Source organism: Marmota flaviventris, chromosome 6, assembly GCF_047511675.1.
Source record: "Marmota flaviventris isolate mMarFla1 chromosome 6, mMarFla1.hap1, whole genome shotgun sequence".
Taxonomy (NCBI): Eukaryota; Metazoa; Chordata; class Mammalia; order Rodentia; family Sciuridae; genus Marmota; species Marmota flaviventris.
Window position 1 is genome coordinate 114,932,044 of NC_092503.1, and position 26,622 is coordinate 114,958,665.

The 26,622-nt window shown below is 36.8% G+C and overlaps 1 protein-coding gene across 1 annotated transcript in view; it reads right to left on the minus strand.

Annotated features, from left to right (window-relative positions):
• Positions 1-20,785, minus strand: part of Dnah8 (dynein axonemal heavy chain 8) — a 276,612-nt gene extending 255,827 nt beyond the window's left edge. The window contains exons 1-6 of the mRNA XM_027943662.2: positions 20,660-20,785; positions 17,252-17,441; positions 16,464-16,627; positions 11,816-11,992; positions 7,531-7,644; positions 918-1,025 (exon numbers count right to left, since the gene is read on the minus strand). Of these exons, the coding sequence (XP_027799463.2) occupies positions 918-1,025; positions 7,531-7,644; positions 11,816-11,992; positions 16,464-16,627; positions 17,252-17,441; positions 20,660-20,770 (864 nt within the window). The 5' untranslated portion in view covers positions 20,771-20,785. The remainder of the gene's footprint in view (positions 1-917; positions 1,026-7,530; positions 7,645-11,815; positions 11,993-16,463; positions 16,628-17,251; positions 17,442-20,659) is intronic.
• Between the last annotated feature and the right edge of the window lie 5,837 nt (positions 20,786-26,622).

Genomic DNA, 26,622 nt, shown 5'->3' on the forward strand with positions numbered 1-26,622 from the left:
CCAAGAAGGAGGAAGATCTGGAAATCATCAAACAGTGGTGAGAGATGGCTAAAGAAATGAGCAATACTTGGGTTTTGGTTTGAATATGTATTGACTCACAATGTTGAAAAAATATTAACAATAATATGGAATAAAGAATGATCCCAGTGTAAGACATGGACAGCAAGAAACAGGGAGACAAATGGTTGGGAAGAATGAGAAGGTTCTCATCTTATTTAGGACATAGCCGGTGATTAAATTTCTACTTTGCTTTTTAATAATTTTTTTAAATGCTACTTTACACATTTCATTCTGTCTGAATCGTTTATAAGAAATACCATTCATGTGTTTCTTGGGTACTTTTTCAATTTTTAAAAAATAATTAACCACATGTCTTAATAGGAAGACTTTACATAAACCATAGCAATGGTTAGAAGGAGCTAAAGAAACGAGGCTAACTGTGGACATGATCCTTATCTCTTGATCAGAATTAAAAAAATACTGGGAATGAATAAGTTACCAAACAGCTTAATTTATTTATTTAAAAATAGAGTCACTGGGGGATATAGCTCAGTTGGTAGAGTGCTTGCCCCCATGCACAAGGCCCTGGGTTCAATCCCCAGCACCAAAGGGAAAAAAAAAAAAAAAAACAGAGTCACTGGGATTACAGGTATATGCCACTACACCCAGCAAAAACAACTACATTTAAACAAAACGCCTTGGGGCTGACCTCTGACAAGGAGAAAGATACCCTTGACCCCAACTATTAAGTACAACTGACTCCAGTCATCTCCATCCTTCCCTCATCCACTCCAAGTATTAAAATCCTGAATTCTGAAAGTACCCAAACTTCCCAATTCTCTTTCCTGGCTCAAAGGGAAAGAATAATTTTTTTTTTCACAGGCTCACATGTGTGATTTCTTCCCTTAGAAACTCACCTTGATAAACAATGAGGTCATTCTCTCTGAGGTGTTGTAATACCTTGACACACTGTGAATCATTCTGATGGCATTAATCAAATTTTGTATTCCATGTGCCATGGAAACCTGAAATTGAAACAGAGCAAGTGAATTCCATCACATGTTTATATAATTTAAACAGTAAATATGTTATGCTATTCAGAACTCTAAATATACACCAAATCGTATAACATTTTTACCTCTACGTCAAATTTTACCAAATGCAATATGATATCCCAGACATTGGTCTGAAACAGAAAAAAATAAAAAGGACATTTGTTTTAACAAACGTACCAAGGAAGATGCAAGATATTAAAAGGAAAAACTAGGTGAAGAGAATTCTGTACTTATTTCTGATCAAAAAGGTAGCTAAAAACCCAAGTCAGACTACTACTCCTATTCACATGTTAGATTCATCTTTCAGAAAACCTATTAAGTGCCATTAGCTTCTGAAGATATCGGGAGTGATCTAAAGATAGGACACCTATGCATGGAGCTCACATTAGAGAAGAGACTCACACAAACAAGTAAAGCAAGAAGAACACGTACAACTAAGACACATACTGTTGTGGTTTGGATGTGAGGTGTCACCCAAAAGCTCACGTGTGAGACATTGTAAGACTATTCAGAAGTTAAATGAATGGGTTTTGAAAGTCTTAACTCAATCACTGAGTTAATCATCAGATGGGATTAATAGAGTAATGATTGAAGACATGTAGGGTGTAGCTGGAGGAGGTGGACATTGCGGATGTGGCTTTGTGATTTGTATTTGGCAAATGGAATCTCTCTCTGCTTACTGACCATCATGTGAGCTACTTCTCTTCACCACACCCTTCCACCATGATGTTTAGCTTCACTTTGTGCCCCAAGGAATGGAGCCTGCTGTCTATGGACTGAGACCTCTGAAACCGCGAGCCCCCAAATAAACTTTTCCTCCTCTACAATTGCTCTGTTCAGGTCCTTTAGTCACAGCAGTGAAAAAGCTGACTGAAACAATATTGGTTGCTTACGTGTACCAGGCACTAACCTAGGAGTTTCATGTATCATCATAATTTATGCTGACAGGACCCTTTAAGATAGGTTTGATTTCATCCAACCTATAACTTTACTGATTATGTGTCTTCTTTTAAGAAATGTCTAGTCAGGTCTTTCGACCATTTTTGATCAGATTATTTGGGATTTTTTACAGTTGAGTTCCTTATATAATCTGAGTATAAATCTCTTGTTGGATGTATAGTTTGCAAATGTTGTCTCCCATTCTGCAGGTTGTCTCTTTTTTAGAATGATTACTTCTTTTGTTATGCAGAAATTTCTTAGTTTAATATAATCCATTTGTCTTTTTTTGCTTTTGTTGCCTGTTCTTTTGAAGGATTTTTTGTTTCTTGGTACAAGGGATTGAATCCAGGGACATCCAACCACTGAGCCTCATCCCCAGCATTTTTTTTTTTTTTTTTGAGGCAGGGTCTCACTAAGTTGCTTAGGGCCTTGCCAAGTTGCTGGAGCTGGCTTTGAACTTGTGATCTTCCTGCTCTCCACCTCCCAAACCCCTCAGCTCTTTTTGAGTTCTTATCCAAAAACATTTTTGCCCAGATCAATGTCCTAAAAGGTTTCCCCCTGTGTTTTCTTCCAGTAGTTTTATACTGATATCTTTACCATTTGTGCCAGAGAAAGAAAGAAAAGCACCAACATGGGGAGTCTAACTCCCACTTAAAACTAAGCCACCAGTCAGCTACACTCACTATGTTAAGATGAACATAAAGAAATATGGAGAGAAAGACAAACATAACTTATATATCCCAATCCTGCCACTAAGGGGAGAAGAACAAACTTCCTTAAGAATTTGTAGCACAAGCTGGTACTCAACTGCAGTCTGAGATCACAGTCACGGTACAAAAACCAAAATTAAAAAAAAAAAAAATTAAGACTCCCCTCCAGAAGAGAACTAGTAATTTAAGATGGTATCCAGTCATACCCATAATGATTCATAAAACTCAGCTGACAATGAAGTGTGTCCTGAGTTCAGAGGTATTAAAGTGTAAAAAATAAAAGTGTCTTAGAAGCTATGTAATAAAGTATAATTATTATTTTCATTTTTCAATTGAGAAAATAGAGAGGCGGGAAGTTAAAAAAGCTTGCCCAAGGTCCCACAGCTATGAGTTATATAGCTCAGATTTTGAGACCCTGCTTATAGCCAGGGTGCAAATCACTAGGGCAGCACAGAAAAGATCAAAGGCATTCCTGGAGCTTGCCTTTTAATTGAGGGGACAAGATAACTATATATAAATATTTTTAACATTTTAAAAATGCTGACAAATAAATGAAATGCGGAAGAACAATTACTGATTAGTATATTATATGTCCTAAGTGGAAATGTAACCACAAATAATTAAATCAATTTTATGAAGCTTATGGAAATCAACATCATTGCTTTATACTGAACCTTGCATGTCATAATCCATATTATGGATCACAGGTCCAAAATATCCAATTAAAATTATGCCTAGGAGTCCCTTCCACCTGTGCTAAATCAAACTCCAATGAAGAGAGCTCAGGGATGGCATCAAATGGGTCCCTCAGGAAATGCCTTTCATCCAAGTTTTAAATATCTTTTACTTATTTATTTATTTATTTTTGGTACTGGGGATTGAACCCAGGGGCACCTCACCACTGAGCCATATCCCAGCCCTTTTTATGTTTTGAAACAGAGTCTAGCTAAGTTGTTTAGGGCCTCACTAAATTTCTGAGGCTAGCATTGAACTCATGATCCTCTTGCCTCGGCCTCCTGAGCTACTAGGATTACAAGAAACACTGGGATTATAAGCATGCACCACCACTCCCAGATAAATATCATTATTTATAATCACTCCCTGAATGCAAAGTTCTTCCTATTAAGATACAGTGTTCAGATATTGTTATGTGAAACATATTACAGTAGATATGCCCAAAGCATAATACCAGGACAATAAAAATTAAGCAAACTTCCAGAAACGAAAGCATGAATCCTTTGCACTTTTTCTACCTAAATCACAATTATAAGATAAAAAGCAATTGATGGTTGCTTTTAATGACAGTAAAGAAAATGAATGGGAAAAAGTAATTTTGAAACGATAGCAGTAGTAGGTGTGTGAGTGGGAAGAAATCATATGACTCACTACTGTTAACACTGCTGTCATTTCAAAAGGTAAGGCCTGAAATCTTCCTAGCTCAGAAACAGTAAAAAGCTCAACCACCACCAAATAATAATAATAAGACACTTCCATGACAATAACAGCTGAACAAAGTTTAAATTACTAGGATGAACTAAATGATTTTAAAATTCTATAAATTTAAACAAGTCCTTTGAATTAAGAAGTTGAAATCAGTATATCTCAAAATTCAGAGCTCTTGACAATAATAAGAAGCATTGTATCTGTCTTCCAAGTTTATTTTTTATAATGAAAAGCCCTGAATACAAAAAGAAGTACAGGGAACAGCATAATGACCACCTATAACCATCATTCGATTTAACATATGCTTCAATTTTACTCACTACATCTATTATTTTTTATATCAAGGGCTATTTGTAGGTATTCATGGAGAAAGCTTCAGGTATATGTGTATTTCAACTCAAATGCTTGCAACAAGTAATAACTCTAACTTTTCTTTTACTTTTTTTTTTTTGATAGTCTTCCTTTTGCTCGGGTTGTAGAGTTAGAGAATAGAGTCTTTGGGCTGCTGACTGAATTGCAGCCACAGACCTATTTCTCTAACACTATATAATCTGGTTTCCTTTACTCCTGGTCTTACACACAGAAACATCCAAAAGCTCACATCAGTGTTTTTATATGAAACAAAATTTTAAAAGCTTCCCAACAGAACTCCAGTTGCTAGTACTAGGGGTAGAAATGAACAGAGAGTGAAGTTTAAGAAAGTCATAATTTTTTGCAAATAACAACACTAATAATGTAGTTTTGAATTAAGTTCATCATCTCTTTATGACATCAGTTAACAGACTCTGCCTCTGAAGTGTCTTCCTGTTCTCCCTCTTGGAGCCCCTGGATAGATAATGAATTTCCACAAAGAAGGAAGAACTACACCTGCCCAGGACTCTCAACCCACTTTCTTCTCTCCTGTGCCACATAAACTTCTCATTTTCTGATGCCCTCTTAGGACGTGAACCTCTCTCTTTGCCAATTCTATGTGAAATCAGCCATTTACCCAAGGCTGGCCAACCAAGCCAGGTGACCAGGACTGCCACCTCAGTGGAAGATCTACCCATCTCTTCAGAAATCAGAATGGAGAATGCTGAACACAGAAATCAGACACTAATATAAATTACTTAGAAAGCATTTTAACTTAGAGAATACCTTGAAGGCAGCGGCATAGTGACAAGGGAAAAAAAATTCAGCCCAAAATGCCAGCGAAAACAGCCTCAAATTTGGTTCCATCAATTTAGAGATACTCAAATTAAATCTCTTAATCTTTGAAACAAGGATTGTTGTGTATACAGAATGGAAACATATTTGAAGCACATATCACAATGCCTAGAACAAAAGGTTGGGGATTCTCTAGCCCATGAGCATCTTTAAAAATACAACTGTCTGAACTGCCCTCCTGCCTAGAAGTGATTCACAAGAGGTGACACCATTCAAGATTGGAAAACACCACACTACATTCTCAACAAATACTAGTTTCTACGATTTCCCATTTTTTAAATTTACTTTTTAGCTGTAGTTGGACACAATACCTTTATTTTATTTTTTTGTTTTTTATGTGGTGCTGAGGATCAAACCCAGGGCCTCATACATGCTAGGCACGCACTCTACCGCTAAGCCACAACCCTAGCCCCAATTTCCCATTTTTAAATATATTTTTTTAGTTGTAGATGAACATAATACCTTTATTTATTTATTTATTTATGTGGGGCTGAGGATCAAACCCAGTGCCTCAGATGTTTTAGGCAAGCACTCTGCCACTGAGCCAAAACCCCAGCCCTGATTTCCCATTTATATCTAAAGAAGACATAGAGGTTTTCTATAATTTTCATATTACATGTGAAATATTAAGAAGCTGGGCACAGTAGTGCATGCCTATAATCCCAGCAGCTCGGGAGGCTGAGGCAGGAGGATCCCAAGTTCAAAGCCAGTTTCAGCAACTTAGCAAGACACTTAGCAACTCAGCAAGACCCTGTCTCTACTAAAATATAAAGAAACAGGGGCTGGGGTCATGGCTCAGTGGTAGAACTCTTGACTAACATATGTGAGGCACAGGGTTCAATTCTCAGCACTGCATGTAAATAAATAAAGATCCATTTGACAACTAAAAATATATTTAAATATATATATATATATATATATATATATATATATATATGGCTGGGGATGTGGCTCAGTGGTTAAACACCCTTAAGTTCAATCCCAATACTCACCCACAAAAAAGAAATATTAAGAAATGCCAGATAACTTATAAATTAAAAATTAATAGTCATACACCTATAATTCCAGTGGCTTGGGAGGCTGAGGCAGGAGAATTCCAAGTCCAAAGCCAGCCTCAACAACTTAGTGAGGTCCTAAACAACTCAGCAAGACCCTGTCTCTAAATAAAATATAAAAAAGAGCTGAGGATGTGGTTCAGTGGTTAAGCATCTGTGGGTTCAATCCTGAGTACAAATAATAATAATAATAGTAACTTTTGAAAATAGCAGTGCTAATATGTTCTTCAAGGGAACTCTATAGAAATATGATGGGGAAAGTGGACTAGAAACAGAAGATGGGCCTGTCTTGCATCACTGATGGGCTGAGTGCTTCGGGCAAAGTCCCCACCCATGATGAGCTTGGGTTTGCTACTCAATAAACTGATAAATGCCTTCCATGGTACCCAACCTCCAAGAATGCCCCAGTGAGGCTCCCCTCATGGTATTCTGACTCTTGTATACTCCCTGCCCTCAAGTGTGGACCAGACTTACTGACTTGCTCCTAACCCACAGAGCACAACAGAAATAGTGAGATGTCACTTTCACATTTAGGTCACAAAAAGATGGTAGCTTCCCCTGTCTTGCTCACTCTGGAATCACCTTCCCTGGGGGAAACAAGCTGCACCTTGAATAAGAACTAACCACCTGAATAAGAACTCAGATCTGTCAACCATGTGAGTAAGCTTAGGTATGGACCCTCCCCAGTAGGCCTCCCCAAATGAGGAGACCCCAGCCCCAGTTAACAGCCTGCCTGAAACTTCATGAGAGACCCTGAAGCAGAGGCACTCAGTTACGCCGTGCCTGGATTCCTGGTCCACAGAAACTGTGACATAATGAATGCTCACTGCTTAAAGCCACTCTCTCCTGGGGAATTTGCTATGCAGCATTGGATAAGTAATATATTCATCTTGCTTAACTGACTAGTGAAGTCATACTTACAATAATGCTGAATACTTAAATGTGGGTTAAAATATTAAATAGAATTTATAATTCATTCTAAATATAGACTAGGAAAATATAACTTTTAAATAACCTTTTGTCAGTGTGTGCTTTTCCCAATACATACACATTGAAGGTGTTTTAAAGTGCATTAATTATACAAGTTAATTTTTTAAACTGCACTTTTAAAAGTATACTTACCAGGTCATAGTTATAGAGAGGTTGACATACTTTTTCCAGAGTATACAAATATCTAACATTATCTTTTGATTCATTTGCTGTATCTGTGATTCTTGCATCCAAATCACGCCAATTCTAAGAAGAAAAAATATGTAAGAATTCCATTAAAAATCCAAATATATCAGTAGGCTACTACAGTTTATTTTAAAAATTTACACAGTCTTCCTAATCAAACATATACTCACATAGTAGATATTTAAGTTTGATTAATATAGCTTTTCCTTATAGTATCTATGTTATTATAAATTCTTAAGTGATTTACTAAACCTGAAGTCATACGCTTTGTAATTAATACCCTGTCTGTAAGCTTCAACTGGACCTACTTCTACTAAAAAGACTTTCCAAGTTTGTTATTTGTGACAATATATGGCTGTGGATCTTCTCAGAATGAGTCATATTATTAGCAGAACATTATTCTAAGAAATATTCTTTATTAGCAAAGAGAACTCAATCTGAAATCAACATATTCAAGGATTATGAAATAACTTCTGCTTAGTCAACTCTTAACACAAAAAAAAAAGTTCTGAGAAGAAATCTGCTATGGTTTGAATGCGGTAGATTCCCACCAAAACTCATGTTGAAGCTTCATTCTCCAATGTAATGGTATTGAGGTGGTGGGGCCTTTAAAAAAGGTGATTAGGTCTTTAAGATGCATTAATGTTGTCTGTAGGACATTCTAGCTCTCATGAGACTATATTAGTACTTGCAAGATCAGATTGTTGTAAGTGAGCCTGGCACCTCCCCTGAATCCTTCTTCACAAGGGCTGCTTATCACTCTCACATATGCTCCTGCCTTGACGCCACCTACCATAATATGACCCAGCCAGAAAGGCCCTTAGTAGAGACCAAATAGATGTGGTTGCCTGATCTTGGACTTACAACCTCCCAAACTGTGAACTAAATAAAACTCTTTCCTTTTAAATCACCCAATATCAGGTATTCTGTTATAGCAATACTAAACACTCTAAGACAAAATCTCTCTTCCTGTAATCTCTACTTGCATGATGTAGTTCTGCATAATATACAGCATGAGCCTAGAGATATACAGCATGAGCCTAGAGATATACAGCATGAGCCTAGAGATGGTGCTCCAAAAAAGGGGAGGGGAATAGGTATGGAACCAACCTACCTATTCCACAGAGAATAGGTAAGGACATAGGAACCAACCTGAAAGACTTCCCAATGGCCACAGCTGGAGCAACTTGAACAATAAAATAAATAATGATAGTATTAGATGATAACCTAAACATAAAATAAATATCCTTTGGCACTGAAGTTTGAACCCAGGGCCTTGCACATGGTACACAAGTGTTCTACTACTGAGTTACATCCCTACCCCTTTTTTAAATTTTAAAAATATTGAGACAGGGCCTCACTAAGTTGCCCAGACTGGCCTCAAATTTGCAACTTTCCTGTCTCAGCCTCCTGAGTAGTTGGGATTACAGGTGTGCACCATCATACCCAGCCATTATACTATATTAATATAAATAAATTATCAAATAAGTAACTTAAAGGAAAAACAACTTTTTCTTGCATAAAAATTCTGATCAATCAATGTGGATAGAATGAAGGAACTGGAAAGTCACCAAGAGCATACCACATTAATAATTACTGCAGGCAAGATTTACCCAGGCAAGATATTTATATAACTTTAAGTTATTTCCGCCCAAAATAATAGATGTATTGTACAGAAACATGTCAGACCCCACCTTAACCAAATGTCAAGGTTAAATCACCAGCAATAAGACACATGGTGTAATGGTTAATTTGAATTGTCAATTTGACTGGATTAAGAGATGCCAAGGATTGGGCTGGGGTTGTGGCTCCCAGCATGAGTGAGGCACTGGGTTCAGTCCTCAGCACCACGTAAAATAAAGACATTGTGTCACCTGTAACTATAAAATAATTATTTTTTTTAAAAAAGAGATGCCAAGGATTAAGAGGAATATGGATGCATTGGTGAGGGTGTGTCTAGGAAAGACTGGCATGTGGGATAGTCAACTGAAATGGAGACCTCCCCTAAGTGTGGGCAGCATCGATCAACAGGATGATGACTTGGATGGAATAAAAGCTGGAAGAACAAGAAGCAGCAGCAGCAGTTGCAAGTCCATTCTTCTTGACCAGGTTCTTGATTGCTGCTGGGATCCTCCGAGGATATCAGACTCTCACTTCTTCACTCTTCCAAAGTGGACTCTGCCAGTGATTCTCCAGAAGCCTTTGGTCTTGGACTAGGGTAGCACAATTGATACTTCTTGGGGCTTCAGACTCTTGGGCTGCGCAGCTACTGCTTCTTCCAGCTCTGGAGCCTGCAGACGGCCATTGTGGACTATCCAGCTCTGGTCGTGTAAGCCAACCTAATAACTCCCCTTTTTATAATTATATTTCCTGTTGATTCTGTTCCTATAGAGAACCCTAATACACATGGATATCATGGACTCTCAATTTGACACACTGAGAAGGGCACATCACCTCTAACTTACCCAGGCTGGCCTTGAATTTAACTCAGCCTCCCAAATAGTTGGGATGACAAGCATACACCACCATAACCAGCAAAAAAGGAAAGTTTTTAACTGATAATAAATATTGAAGAAGTTGTGGATCTACCCTGGGGAAATATTTGCATATGTATATACAAAACATTTAATTGTGGCAATGTTTATGTACACATAGAAAAGGAATCATTTTCCTATATAAGTTAAATGTAGAGTTGCCATTTGACCAAGAAATTCTATTTCTAGGTATATATTCAGGAGAAATGACAAAATATGTCCACCCAAAAGGTTGTACATGAATGTTCAGAGGCATTATTCATAACAGCCAAAAAGTGGAAACAACTCAAATGTCCATAAACTGATAAACAAAATGTAGTACTATCCATACTATGTAATACTATCCATCCACTCATAAAAATAAATGAAACACTGATACATTCTACAACATGGATTACTCTTGAGTAACACTAAGTGAAGAATCCAGTAACAAAAGGCCATGTATTATATGACTACTGAAATGTTGAGCCACAAAATAGATTAGAAGTCATTTGGGGCTGGGAGCAGAAGGTTAGAGATGGGGAGGTGACAGGTGAAGGGTGTGGAGTTTCTTTTTAAGGTGATACAAATGTATTAAAATTGGGGCTGGGGTTGTGGCTCAGTGGTAGAGCGCTTGCCTAGCATGTGTGAGGCCCTGAGTTTGATTCTCAGCACCACATATAAATAAAAATAAAGGTCCATTGACAACTAAAAATATATTTAAAAAAAATTAAAATTTATTGTGGTTACACAACTCTGTAAATATATTAAAAATCACCAAATTGTACACATCAAATGATGAATATATGTGAAGTATATCATAAAGCTGCTGCAAAAATGAAGAGGGAAGAAGGGATGGGGAAAGAGAAAGGAAAACTTGTTCACTAAAAAATGATCAGATACATGACCATTTTGGAAAAATTATATAGCTGGATCTAATGGCATACATTTCCAAGATTTACTACTGGGGTGTAGAGAGGTGGTAATTAGAAATTGATACAGTGTGATATTTACTAATTAAATAATATGGTATGACAATTTAAACATTAGAAATGATGTAATTAATTTTCACAGTACTGGGGATTGAACCCAGGAGTGCTTAACCACTTAGCTCTTCCCGCAGCTCTTTTTATTTTTAAGACCACTATACCCAGCTCTAAAACAATTTTTAAAAGAAAAGTGATCATTTCTTTTCTGGCAATCACTCTATAGGTAGCTCTTTCAAAACCGGTGCACAAAATATTGAGAAATGTGTCTTCATTTCCTCTGATGGAAATGATTGTGGCACATGAGAAAGCTTCACTCAAAGCTTAACACTTCTAAATATCTGGTACATTATGTTAAGTAGCATTGATCTGGGAGAGGAATGGAAGAGCATGGAGAGAGGATAGGAAGAAGGCCAATAAGCCCGGAGAAATCAATCCTGGTTTTTCTAGCACAGTAGGGTTAACTACTGATTAAAACAATCTATGTTGTACTTCAAAATGAGTAGAAAATTCTCAACACATAAAAACGATTAATGTTGGAAGTCATGGAAATGTTTGTTACCGACTTATTACACATTGCATACATGTATTGCATAATAATGTACCCCATAAAAATATATAATTTTGTTATGTCTTGATTTAAATTTTTTTAAAAAGAAGCAGTTCAATAAAGGTAATTTTTGGTTCAGTTGTTCTGAATTATACCAAAATGTAAACTAAAAGGCCTTTTACCTTTAACAGTTTGGAGTGCGCAACGTTCAGCACATTTATGACAGCCTTACAACTTGACCCTTTAATCTGCTCAATGATATAGTTGAACTTGGCTGACATCCGTTTCCAGTGTTCCAACTCGGTGAGTGGACCTGAGTCATCAGCTTCTTTTCTCATCTGCTCGCTCTCAATAAGCACCTGCAATTTAAATATGTATACACATATATATGGAATATAGAAAGGATATATTCTTCTTGGTTAAAATCTCACTGCATCTTTTGAAAAAACCAAAAAGTATAAATAATAGTAACACTGAATAATGTTTAAAAACTTAGCAAGCATGGGGCTGGGGTTTTGGCTCAGCAGTAGGGTGCTTGCCTAGCACATGCTAGGTGCTGGGTTCTATCCTCAGCATCACATAAAAATTTAAAAAATAAAATAAAGGTATTGTGTCCAACTAAAACTTAAAAAAAATAACAATAAAGGTATTGTGTCCAACTAAAACTAAAAAAAAATAACAAAAAAAACTTAGCAGAGAGGAGAAAGGAACTTTTTGAACATGATAAGTAGTATCTATTGAAAACGCCAGCAAACATCATAAAGGTGAAACTGTGAACATCATCACTTTAAAACCAAGGGCAGGGAAAGTTTGCCACTATCACCACCCACTTCCATTCCACCTGGTAAAGGAAGTGCCAGAAAAAGATAGGTAAACAAAAGGCATTACTGATTGGAAATTTTTTAAAAGGGCATAATCACAGATCATATGGTTGGCTATATCTTTAAAATGTTAAGAATATTAAATATAAATCTTAATAATTATTAAAAGTGAAATATTCAGTAGGGTTGTTGGACCTCTACATAAAAACCAGTAGCACTTTTTCACAAGCCATATAGCCATCTGAAATGTAATTTCTAAAAAGATATCATCTATAACAGCAAATAATTGCAATGATAATTTTTTTTTAGAAATATCTAACAAAAAATATGTAAGACCTTTCTGGGACAGTAAGAACACTACATTTAGAACATAAGAGAAGACTTAAATAAGTGAGAGACATGTTTATGGGTGGAAAAATTCAATAATATAAAGAAGCCAGTTTTCTCTAAAGGAATATATACATTCAATGAAATTCCAATCAAAATCTCAAGAGTTGTTCTTGGTACTTGATAACCCAATCTTCAGATTTGGAAGAACAATTTGCAGATATAATCAATGCAATTTTGAATTTAAAAAAAAAAAAGCAAAGAAACTTGACATACAAAGTGTTGATTTCTAAAAGCTCCAGAAATTAAAGCAGCATGGTATGAGTCTACAAAACAAATAAATAGACCAGTGGGGCAGACAGAAGAGCAAAAACTTGATATAGAATGAAACTAACCAAGTTATATTGTTATATTGTGTATATGTACACATATATAATAACAGATTCCACCACATGTATAATTATAATGTACCAATAAAAATTTAAAAATAAAACAATATAGACAGAGGTGATATTACAAATTTTAGACATGATAGTAGAGTGTACTTTGATGTATTAGACATCTTTAAGGAAAGAATGGACTGTTAAATAAGCAATTTAACAGAGGATATTAAATTGGGATGTCTGGCTAACTGTGAAAAAAGTCAAAATTGGATTCCTACTTCACATCACGCACACATGTACACACAAAAAAATAACTAACTCCAGGCAGACTAAAAAACTGAATGTCAGAAATAAAATCAGAAGGGCTGCAGATGTAACTCAGTGGTGGGACACCTGCCTAATGCGTGTAAGACCCTGGATTCCGTCCCCAACATCACAAAATATAAAATAAGATGAAATGGTTAAATTTCTATACAAAGTAAGGGTAAAACTATAAAGAAAAGCACAAAATTGAATATCGTAACTGTCAAGATACAGTCACAATGGGGGAAGAAACAGTATTTAAAACTGGGAAGAGGAAGACAAGGTACTGGGAATGTTCTGTTTTCTTTCTCTCCATTGCCCAGGCTGGCCTCAAACTTTCCGTCCTCCTGCCTCAGTCTCCCAAGAGGTTGGGATTACCCAGTAGAATGTTCTATTTCTTTAACCTGAGCAAAGTTTACACAGTTGTTAAGTTTTTCTTTTTTTGATATTTTTTAGTTTTAGATAAACACACAGTATCTTTATTTATTTTTATGTGGTGCTGAGGATTGAACCCTTTGCCTCACACATTTGAAGCAGGTGCTTCACCACTGAGCTACAGCCCCAGCCCCACAGGTGTTAATTTTACAATTTGTTTTTTTTATTGCATTCATCTTTGCATTACATTTCATTATTTAAATAAATAATTTAGGAGAAAATCTTCATAGAACTAGAAAAGGATTCCTAAATAAAATACAAAAAAATATAGAAGTTCCTAGTCACTGGAGGTAGCTCAGTTGAGACGGGATTGCCATTTGTAATATATACCACTTAACTACATTAAAATTTAAAACTTCCACATTTCTAAAGACACACCAAATGAAAAGACATGGCACAGTGGAGACCAACCAAGGATCAACACCTGGAAGATATTACTTAAACTCCAGCACTTCAGTAAGATAACATTCAACAATCCAAAAGAAAACTGAGCCAAGCAGAGGGCAGGCCACTCAACAAAGAGGAAGCCTACACAGCCATTAAACACACTCCACATCAACAGTATTCGGGGTAATACAAAGTCAGTCAAGATGCCATCTCACACCCAATATACCAGCAACGGTTAAAAACCTGACAATCCCAGATGTAATCAAAGCTTTGAAGACATGAGAACACTCAGAAGCTTCTGTAAAAAAAATATAAACTAAATCTGATGTAGTGACTCATGCATGTAATCCCAGCTACTTAGGAGGCTGAAGCAGGGGGATCATAATTTCAAGGTCAGGCTCAGCAACTTAGCAAGGCCCCTTCTCAAACTAAAAAATGAAAAGGGCTGGAGATGTAGTTCAGTAATGAAGTGTCCCTGCATTCAATCCCCAGGATGGTATGTGTGTGTGTGTGTATGTGTGTATGTATGTGTGTGTGTGTATTATATTTATATTTATATATTTATATATATATTTATACTTATATATTTGTATTTATATATATACACATAAGTACATATATATTATTTAGAACTTCCACTTTATGTATATATAACCACTATTTGGGGAGTTTGGTAATAGCCAATGAAAGATCTGTATGCAAATGTTCCCAGCAATCCCATTGAGAAACTCCTGAACATGCGAAAAGAAGCCCTAGAACAATAATATGTGTTATTGTTTTTTGTAACAGGAAGAGTACAAACAATCCTCTTCCCGGGGGAATGAATAAATAAACTTCTCTACCTCCTTAAATAGAGATATAATTTAAATTTCTCCTATGTGTCTGAAAGTCTACATAATAAAACTAAGGTTTATTCATAGAGGAATATCAGACCGCAGTTAAGTGAATGAATTCAATTTGCTTGTACCAACATGAATGAATGAAAGAAAATGTTGAATGGGGGGTTATAAAATGATTCCTAAGATATTGCTATAGATTAAATGTGTATGCCCCCAAAACTCACCTACTGAAACCTACTCTCTAGTGTGACAGTCTTTGGAGGTGGGGACTTTGGGAAGTGATTCAGTCATGATGGTTCTGTTTTCCAGCATGTGAGGTGACAGCAAGGAGCCCACTGTCTACAAACCAAGAAGCCAGCCCACCCCAGACACTTCTCCAATAGTACAGGAGACCACTGCAGGGGTTCTCTGGTGGGCAACTGCTTGCTTCAACCTAGGGAGACCTGGAAGCAAATTCTGGGGTGAGTGCTCTGGGCCAACTCTGTGGGTCAGTGTTCCAGGCTCTCCTAAGGAGCCTCCAAGCCCTCCAGTTTTTGATACCTGCCAATTGCACCTTCTGCACAGTTCTAAAAAGGGTCAAACTAGAAATGCTTTCTTCCTCCTCCTGCTTTCTCTCCTGCTTCTCTCTCTTCAGGTACCTGAAGATTTTCTTCTCTGATTCCACTGTGCTTATGAACCACAGATCTGAGTCCGCTCCCAGGGGCCTCTTTCAGTTTAGGGAAATTGTATGATGTCTGGGTTAATTTTTTGTTTTTGGTTTTGGTTATTATCATTTGGATTTTGTGTTTTTGCATTATTTGCAGTGTGAGTCCAAGTCTCTCATAATTTTGACCTGCATTCTACTCCTACTATTGCTTTTCCTATGGCTAGAGAATTTTTTTTTTTTTTTTTTTTTTTTTTTTTTGACCAGAGAACTGCAGATGTGCCTCCAATACTCATAGGAGCAAGCATAGTCTGAACCTCTATGACAACACAGGTGACTCCACTGATCAACAAAGAGGCATTTATTTTGTGTCTAGTACAGTGGCTCATCATTATGTCCTCTCCCTCTCTATTTCACAGAGAGTATGACAATAAACAAATTGTTGGGGATAGATACTGGCTATCCCTCATGATTTCATTTCCCCTTTAAAGGGAGAAATATCTAAAATTGATTTTAAGTGGTCCACAAAGAACAACTGTTTTGCTCCAGAGCCAACAACAGGCTGAGTTTCAGAACAGAATCTAGAAGAAGATTTCGAGCTCCTATTCCCTTAGCTCTTAGAGACAAAATGCAACATGGTTAGGTGCATGGAACAACTGCGACTCCAGGTGGAATGACTTGAGTGAACTCACCTGTTCGATCTGTTTGTACCATATCATCAGCACCTCCTCTAGCTGACGGACAGTTTCCGAATTGCTAGCTGCGGCCGTCACTTCTTCAAAGGTACGCAATTTGGAAAAATCAATATTGTCTATCTTCTTTAACATCACTGTCCCCTCAATACTTATTCTGGCACCTAATGGAGACAAATAATATCAAGAAAAGTACTTAATGTTTTGTTAAATGTCAATGTGTGCTTTCCAGCTGTAATTGCTAAAATGTTAAAGATCTAATACTTTTTAGAAATATATCTCTAATTGATCATTAGATTGTGACTTGATTTCCTCATAAGTATAATATATAATATTAAATGATAGAAATACACATTTTAAAGATTTCATAATAAAGCATATATTTTTGAAGATGCTGAAAAGTTTTTATTAAGAATGTAAAAAGATATTCCTCCTACTATAATGGAAAATTTTTTAAAACGCATTCCTAGAAATTAGGGATTTTCATGATTTCATACAAATCATAAAATTTACCTCTAGGTCTCATACTTACTTTGATTAACATCTTCTTTCAAGATGAAAACATTTTCACTAATGTTTTCTTTTTTTATTTTTTATTTTTGTAGTTGTAGATGGACAGTATGGCTTTATTTTATTTGTTTACATTTAAGTGGTGCTAAGGATACAACCCAGTGCCTCACACATGCTAGGCAAGCGCTCTGCCACTGGGCTAACCCCAGCCCCCACTAATGTTTTCTTAACAACATAATTTACTCATTTTTAGTAGTGAACAAAAAATTTATACTAACCATCTAAAAATGAAAGGTACCTATTGAGGGTTTCAGTGAAAATGTGCTTTTCAGATTCTCCCTGCTTGGACTGGTTTAAAGCACCCCAGTTGCTCATGGAATGAATAGCTGGTAGAAATATACTTGACATCATGTTCTTGATCCCGTTCAAGAGTCCTTCTGATGCATCCAAAAGAGTAAATAGTACTTCCTGAAAAGGGGGAGGGGGTTATGTTCAAATGCAATTTCATATGCTAAGTCCATTAAAAAACTAAAAATCACCATCTATTTCTTATTGCAATACACAAGACATCTTGTAAACTATTAGGAAAGCTTATGTGGTTATGAATATTAGAGCTTTAAAACCAGCAAACTTAGCTCCTGCCTGATTCTGACCATTCACAAGTTAGCTCTTTATGGAGATTCTGCCTGGAGAGCAAGCCTCTGCCTGGACCTGTGCACTGTCAGGGGTTTGCAACAGAGCCTCCTGCATGAAGGAGTCCTCAGCTGAAAGAGGCATGAAAACTTTATCCAGCCAGGAGACAATTTAAAAAATAAATAAATAAAAACAAAAAACAGCCCTCTGTCCAGGATTTTGGAGGGAAAAAAATTACTGGTCACAAGAAATCAAGAGCCCAGAAACCAAAAACCCACTACCCAAGAGCGTGACATCTCAATTAATATAAATTAAATGAGCTAGATCTCCCAAACCAATAAATTAAGACTAAAAGGCTCAGCCAGGTATGGTGACGCATGCCTGTAATCCCAGCAGCTTGGGAGGCTGAGACAGGAGGATCACAAGTTCAAAGCCAGCCTCAGCAATCGCAAGGCACTAAGCAATTCAGTGAGACCGTGTCTCTAAATAAAATACAAAATAGGGCTGGGGATGTGGCTCAGTGGTCAAGTGCCCCTAAATTCAATCCCTGATACACTCACCCCCCCACACCCAAAGGCTCATATAGGGCCACTGGAAATTGGCTGCTTGTTTTTTTTAACTATGAGATGGCGACTGACATGGTTTGAATATGGGGAATGTCCCCCAAAGGTCCATATGTTAAGGCCCTGGTCCTCAGAGTGGCACTACTGGGAGATAGTAAGAACTTTGGGAGTTGGGGCCTAGAGGGAGGTCCTTAAGTCACTGAGGGCATGCCCTCAAAAGGGATTATGGGACCCCACATGTCATCTTCTGCTCTCTCTCTCTCTGTGTATATATTTCTCTCTCTCTCTCTCTCTCTCTCTCTCTCTCTCTCTCGCTCTCTCTCTCTCTCTGCTTTTTAGCTTGAGACATGATTGCTTTACATGTACTCTTGCTTTTGCCATCTGGCACCCTCACCAGAGGACCAAACCAACAGGGCTGCCCAGTATTGGACTTGAACCTCCAAAATTGTGAGCTACATAAACCTTTTCTCTTTATAATTTAGTTGCCTCAGGTATTTTGTTGTACTAACAAAAGTGAACTACTACAGTAATAATGAAGACTATAATGACTACTAATATAGGTGGGTGCCATTATCTTGATTCTTGCTAAGGTGGCAGCAGTTTTTTGCACCATTGTTTCTGCACCACCAATTGTTAACATAGTAAAAAGGGCAAGTAGAATCTTAGTATTATGATAAAAGTTGGTTCACAGATCCCCTGAAAAGGTCTTGGGTAACACTTTAAGAACCACTAGTATACTACATGTCTCTGCTGTGTTATTTGCATAGTTATAATGACATAAACAAATGTTGAGCTATGCAGCATAAAATATATAACGTTTAGAATGCAAGGAATGGGGAAATAAGGGAGGGGGCCAAAGTGTAAAAAGTAGCTAAATCCTCATCTTCTATAGAGAAAAGTCCACAGATAACTGGGTGCAATGGTGCACACCTGTAATCCCAATAACTCTGGAGGCTAAGGCAGGAGAACTAAAAGCTTAAGGCCAGCCTCAGTAATTTAGCAAGGCCCTAAGCAATTTAGTGAGACCCTGTCTCAAATTAAAAAATAAAAAAGGCTGGAGAGGTAGCTTAGTGGTAAAGTACCTCTGGATTCAATCCCCAGTACCAAAAAGAGGGGAAAAAAAAGTCCACAGATAATACGTACATTGTCAGAGCGAATTATTTAGAGATAGGAAGTAAAGAGAAGAACCTGCTAAAAGAGTTTAAGAATTGCTTCTAGAGAGTGGCACAGAGGTTAGTGTTGCACCTCTTCCTTTTTTAAACTAAGTGCACATGTGACTGTGATAAAACAAAGACGAAAGTACAAAAAAAGAACAGGGCTGGGATGTGGCTCAGTAGTTGAGCACTTGCCTAGCGTGAACAAGGCCCTGTGATTGATCCCTGGCACCATAATAATAATAAATTTAAAAGGACAGACTAAACCATGGACAAGTTGAAAAGAGAATTAGTGAAATGGAAGACAGACTGAAGAAACTATCACACATAGACACATCACGGTGGAAACACAGGACTTCAAAGACAAAGAGGAAAGCAGGTGGGAAGAAAAAGGAAAGATTACTTATGAAAAATGCTAACAAGAGCAATCACATCAGCCACAAAAGATGCAATAAAATATCTACAGAAAAGAAGCTAAATTAAGATTGCATTTCAGTTACCTTTCCCATTTGTAAAAGGTATTAAAACTATCAGAATAATAAAGAGAACTCATATTTGTTGAGAGTCCATGGTATAGCAGGTGAAGTAATAAGAATTCACATATTATTTGGTTTCATAATAGTCCTTGAGATGGGTATTATTATTCCCAATTTGAAAATGTAGAGAATTGAGTCAGAGAAAGGTTGAGCAACTTGCCAAAGAATGCACCACCAGTCCGTGGTGAAACTTGGAGGCAAATTTGGGTCTAGGTAACCAAAAGTCTTACTTTTCCCATTCTCATGGACTGCCTTGTCAGGACTAGGTTAGCAATGCCCAGGCTCTAGGTCAATTCTCTCTTCTTCTGCAACAGTAAAGAGATGAAATATTGGGGCTGGGGTTGTGGCTCAGTGGTAGAGTGCTTGCCTCACATGTGTGAAGCATTGGGTTCAATTCTCAGCACCGCATATAAATAAATGAATAAAATAAAAGGTCCGTCAACACTAAAAAATATTTTTAAAAAAAGAGCTGAAATATTGAGTGTCAGGGATGTTAAGTAACTAAAAATTATGTGACACAGAATAAAATGTGTTCCCGGTGAACATAAGGGTAGAATTTATTTGTACACCATCTACAAGAAACAGAATTTTCATGCATTTTAAAAACAGTGACTGAAAGACAAATATAACTACTCTCTATTAGAGCTCATTTCTCTGTTTCTTTAAATAGATGAATATATTATTTTCTTCGAACTCGATTCAGACCAACATATAGAAAAGGACAGCAAAATAAAGCAAAATGTGATATGAAAATACAGCAGTGTTTAACTATATCTTTGGGGAAAAAAATTCAAACATACCTCATGGATATTTTTACTATTTATAGCCACGTCATTATTACAGCGAACAAAAAACAAACACAGTCCTTTTAGACTGTCTGGGGCGGTGCTGTCTATATACAATCTCATCATTTTTGACCCTTTGGTTATTCCAGGAATAGTTCGACCACATTCTGAAAACAAAATTCAAGAACTTAGCATAAGATCACATAATGGATCAAGTGTAGTAACATCTTGAGACTCTTAATACCATCGTTTAACTCTGTTGTAAGAAATTTCCAATTTTTTTTGTCTTATCAAAAGATGTCAATAATTGTAATTCTTAAATTGCAGTCTTTTCTGGTGCCTTTTCCTGAACACCACACTAATACTCCTCTTGGTCTGGCCTCAGGAGTACTTTGCCTATCAAAGTACTCACACCCTGAGTACTTTGCCTATCAAACTGCTATTCATCTTTAAGATCTCATCTGAAATGCCACCATCTCAGGGAGCCTTCACTTCCAGTTCCTCTACTAAATACATTCATGGATACCAACTTGTATTAAATCCTTTCTTCAATTGATTTCAACAAAAATTAAACATTTAATTATAATTCTTTAATTTAAAAAAACATTAAAACGTAAAAATTCTGTCAGATTATTAATTTGTAAAAACATTTATAAAATTTATAAAACAGGGCTGGGGATGTGGCTCAAGCGGTAGCGCGCTTGCCTGGCGGGCGTGCGTGCGGCCCGGGTTCGATCCTCAGCACCACGTACAAACAAAGATGTTGTGTCTGCCAATAACTAAAAAATAAATATTAAAAAAAAATTCTCTCTCTCTCTCTCTCTCAAAAAAAAAATTTATAAAACATTTTACAAAATTTGCAAAACTAATATTTACAAAATAACCATTTTTAAATGGGATTTTTTTAAAAAGGCAAAATATCCATCACAAAACCACAAAAGTGTTTTAACTGCTCAGTTTCTTCCTTTGGGTTTGGGGGTGGCTGTCCCTCTGCTCTGTGAGGACACCAGTCCCAGACCCCTACAGAGATAGGAATGTGAAAATCCCAGACTAATGCTACTTCATGCAAGAATGTAAACCTTCAAATGAGACCCACAAAGCAAAAATTAGATTTGAGAGATATTAATCTGGTGAGGAATTCTAAAGAAATTGCCCTGAGATCCATGGAAATGTTCTATTCCTACCCTTGCCAAGGCCTAATTGTAGTTCAACTAGATCTAAATTATGTGAACCAAAATTCTGGTCTTGCTTGAATAGGCCAAAGTCAATTTCTGTTACTTGCAGAGGCCAAAAGCCATGCCATATGCCTGTAGCAACTTAACAGCCCAAATGCCCATTCACAGAGATTGCACCTCCCTTTTATCCTCCTCTTTTTCCTTGCTGAGAGAGCATATTTTGTCCTGTTCAGCAATGTGTGCACTCCCAGGGAGAAAACTACTTTCCTAGTTCCCTAGTCCCTTGAGTAGCTATGTGACATAGTTTCTAGCTGATAAGACAAGCTTGATCTTTCCTGAAAAGGGGGATGGATGGGACCACCTAGAGGGGAATGATTTCTAAAACTCACAGTATGGCTGTAATGAAATACTGTATATAATTTGTTCAAATGAGGGAAATAAGTAATGGCATGGAAAATGTCTAGGGTACACCAGCAAGTGCAAAAAGCCAGTCAAGACTAAAATGTAAAAAATTAATAAATGTGTTGCTGTGATTCATTTTTAAATTATAACAAACATTTGTATGTTAACAAATGCATATAAGATATGTAGGGAAATATTTAATAAACTGATAAATAATTACTTGTATAAGTAACAAAAATAATGATTAAAAATATGTCTACCTTGATCTTGCAATTTTCCCTGTGAGGTTTCTTCCTAGAATGTCTTTCTCGTCCACATAGATTTAGCTTCAATGAATGTTCATTGAGGCATCATTTAAAGGAGCAAAACTTGTAAACAACTAAATTGTAATAGGAGATCAGTTTTGAAAATTATAGCAACATCAGCCTCATGAAATGAAACCATTAAAAATTTAATTGTAGAAACGTATTTATTGGCACAGAGAAGATAATATTATCAAATTTTAAAAGCCACTCTAGAGAAATACATAGAGTTGGATCTCATTTTTGTAAATATGGGTATATACCAAAGCAGTTACAGGTAATATTCATCAAAGAATTAACAGTGCTTTCTCCAACCGAGCAGGACTATGGGTAGTTTTTATTTTTCTTCTAATTATAGATATTTTCTTATCTTTCTATAAGTTTCAACTATTGTTTTCATTTTTAATGAATTACAAAAATACAGGCCCCCCAGGATAAGAACTGTGAGAAACAGAGAATCTATAGAGTAGATCTAGACACTAATTGTGAGTTTACATAATTTTGTTAGATATTAAGCAGGTTTTATGGTTGCCCTTTGGTATCTTAGGACCCCCAAGGACACCAAAATCCACAGGTGCTCAAGTCTCTTTTATAAAATAGCATATAACTTACCCACATTTTCCCATAGACTTTAAAATCATCTCTAATATAATAGCTAATGTATAATACCTATATACCTAATAACTAATGAATAATATATAATACCTAATCCAGTGTCAATGCTATGTAAATAGTTGTTACACTAATGGTTTAGGGAATAATGACAAGGAAAAAGTCTGTACATGTTTAGTAGAAATATAATTTTTGAATCCAAAGTGCAGAACACAGACTGGGGCATAGCTCTGTGGTAGAGCATGTGCTTAGCAAATGCAAGGCCCTGGGTTCAATCCCCAGAACCTCAAAATAAAACACACCACCACCAAGGTGCACAACCCACAGATTTGGAGGAATGACCATACGTATATTAAATAATTAGAGGAAATAGTCAAATGCTGTATTTATGATGCAAAATTTAAATGACCCAAGAATCTAGAGAACCGTGATGGATATAATGGATCCATCTAGGAAGGCTATGTAGAAAGAGAATGCATGAGGGGACCTAAAGGAGGGTCAGAGAGAAGAAAACTATGTGAGAAGACAGGCAAGTGGAGTCAGGAGAGTGGGAAAGAAGCGTGTACAGAAAGCAATGAAAACAGTGGCTTAAAGGGAGCACCAAATTCACACTTGCAAGACTAGATCAGACTAGACAAGTACTGGGCACCCAGATTACAGTGGGCTTTGGACAATGAGGAATTTAGACCCACGCCAATAAAAGCAGGCCAAAAATACTTACTTGGCAGGAATCTGTAATGTGAACTTGTGAATTTCAGAGAGAAAATATGATAAGAGATATTATAATTTTCAATCTAGATTACTAGAACAGGCGTAAAATAGTGGCCTAGGCTAAGGCAAGCAGAGGAGGAAAATGATAAAGAAATAATAGGAGAGACACATTGAAGGTAAATCCACAGTCCTTAGAAGATAAGCAGTCCAAAAGGACGGCCCACACACCTACTCATTAAAACAAAGGTTTAATAAGCTGGTTGCATGTTAATGATTTTAGGTATAAAGTGAACAGTGGGGAAAACTAGATATCCCCCGCTGCCAGCTGTCCCAGCACAAGACACTGAGGCAGGACCACAGGGGCAGCCGCTGGGCTCTGGGTGGCTTCATGGTCATTTCTAGTCACCTGAAAACATGTGAACAATATGGCTACCTGTTCCAGGAAAATGCAACTAAGTTCCAGTGAAAATGTGTGTTCCCGGATAGAGGGCCATGATTTCTATAAGGAGATTTCTCCTAACATCATTATAGCAATGTCTGAAATATGAATGGGGGCTGAAATTGTACTGTTCTTAAGACACGCTTTTTTTCTTACACATAAGATTCTAGTAAAAATAATATATAAAATAGAAGATTGTGCGTGTAGAAGAGAAAAAACATGCTATACTTTAACACTCATTAACTAATCACTAGCACAGTATCCTCATAAAACATGCTTACCAAGGCCAGGTGCATCTCCTTCCTGGTACAAAAATTTCAATGTCTTACAACCACCTTTCTCAAAAAAATGAGTAAATGGTTCCAGCTGTTAAATAAAAGAAACAAATGATGATCAATAAATGACTAGGGGATTACAATAAAATGAAGCAACCCCTGTGGGAGGCATTGCACATATCTTAATCATATCATTTTGTAAAGAAGAAAAATAAGGCTCGAAGATTCTATTGAAGGGACACAGAGGAAGGTGCCTCAGAGGCAAGATTAAAATAAAAACCAATTTACCTCCAACATTGCAACGGAACATACGGTGTTTTCCTTCCCCCCATTCCTTTCCTTTTCTTTCCTTTCCAAGACAGGGTCTCACTATGACAGCCAGGCTGGCCCCAAACTCCTGAGTTCAGCAATCCTCCTGCCTCAGTCTCCTGAGTACCTAGGACTACCACCTAGTGAGTTCTATTTTTTTCTTTTATTTCTATTTAGTTTGGTGAATTAAATTTCTGAACCTACATTAGATATCTACCTATACCATTCTGGCCAGCCACTTATTTGACCCTGCCTCATAGAATGTCACAGAAGTTGATAAATAAGTCCAAATGGAGGTAAGGATAAGAAACTATTATTAAGAGAAGGTTTTGTTTTGTTTTTTTTATTTATTTTTTAGTTTTCAGCGGACACAACATTTTTTTGTTTGGTATGTGGTGCTGAGGATCGAACCCGGGCCGCACGCATGCCAGGTGAGCGCGCTACCGCTTGAGCCACATCCCCAGCCCCAAGAGAAGTTATTTTTAAAAGCTGACATAGAAAATAGAAAACTCACCTATTAACTGTTTCATTTGACCAGTTATTTAATCAATTATACTTTTAACAATTGTAATTTGATTCATATAATAGACAAACCAATATAAAAATAAATAATAAGATTCTTCCATATTTATGAGCACAAAGGTTTTATCTTTTGAGGAATCAGTATAGTATTTTAGCAAGTAGAGAACTAGATAGGTCACATAAGCTTTTATATCATATGAAACACAAAGTTAGGATACCCCCTTCACTTAGTCCCTCTGATCATAAAGAAGTCTCTCTCTTGGGCAGAGAGTTTTTCTTCATTTACTGACCAGTTGGGATAAAGTATCTTAGGTTTAGCAAAGCCACTCCCCTTGGGATGATGGTTCTCAAACATCTGCATGTATCAGAAAATCATATAGAGGTTTTTAAAAACATATAAAACTCTGGGCATGAGAGTTTGCATGTCTAACACATTCCAGGTATTGCTGATACTGCTAGTCCTGGGACCACATTTGAAAACCTCTACCCTAGGAGATGAAATAGAGCCACAGAGAAGTGCATAACTCTGGCCCCTAATTTTCTGCTCTTCCATCTCTTGCATGAACTTAAACCTTTTTGTATAATTACAACCTACAAGATACAACAGCTGGAAGTACAGCTTTTCTTGCTGACCCTTTAGCTTTGAAGCATAAAAATTCTCAAAAGTAGTGCACGTGCCAGGCATGGTGGGGCATGCCTGTAATCCCAGCAACTCAGGAGGCTGAGACAGGAAGATTGCAAGTTCAAGGTCAGTCTCAGCAGTTTCACAAGGCCCCTAAGGAACTTAGTGAGACCCTGTTTCAAAATAAAAATTAAAAGGGCTGGGGATGGGGGCTGGCTTCATAGCTCAGTGTTAGAGGGCTTGCCTAGCACATGTGAGGCACTGGGTTCGATCCTCAGCACCATAAAATTAAATGAATAAAATAAAGGTCCATCAACAACTAAAATAGATAAATATATAAATTTATTTTTTAAAAAAGACAAGTGTCTAAAGTTTTTTTTTTTAAAAAAAAAAAAAAAGGACTAGGGATGCTCAGTGGTAAAGCATCCCTGGGTTCAATCTCTCGTACAAAAAAAAAAAAAAAAACACAGTAGTGCACATGACCATGACCATGATAAAAAGACATCAGAATACCAAATGCAATGAATCATTGCTTTTTAGATACACTGTTACTTATAAGACTAGCAAAATCAATGTTATTGTGGGACAAAATCATGACTGCAAATTTAA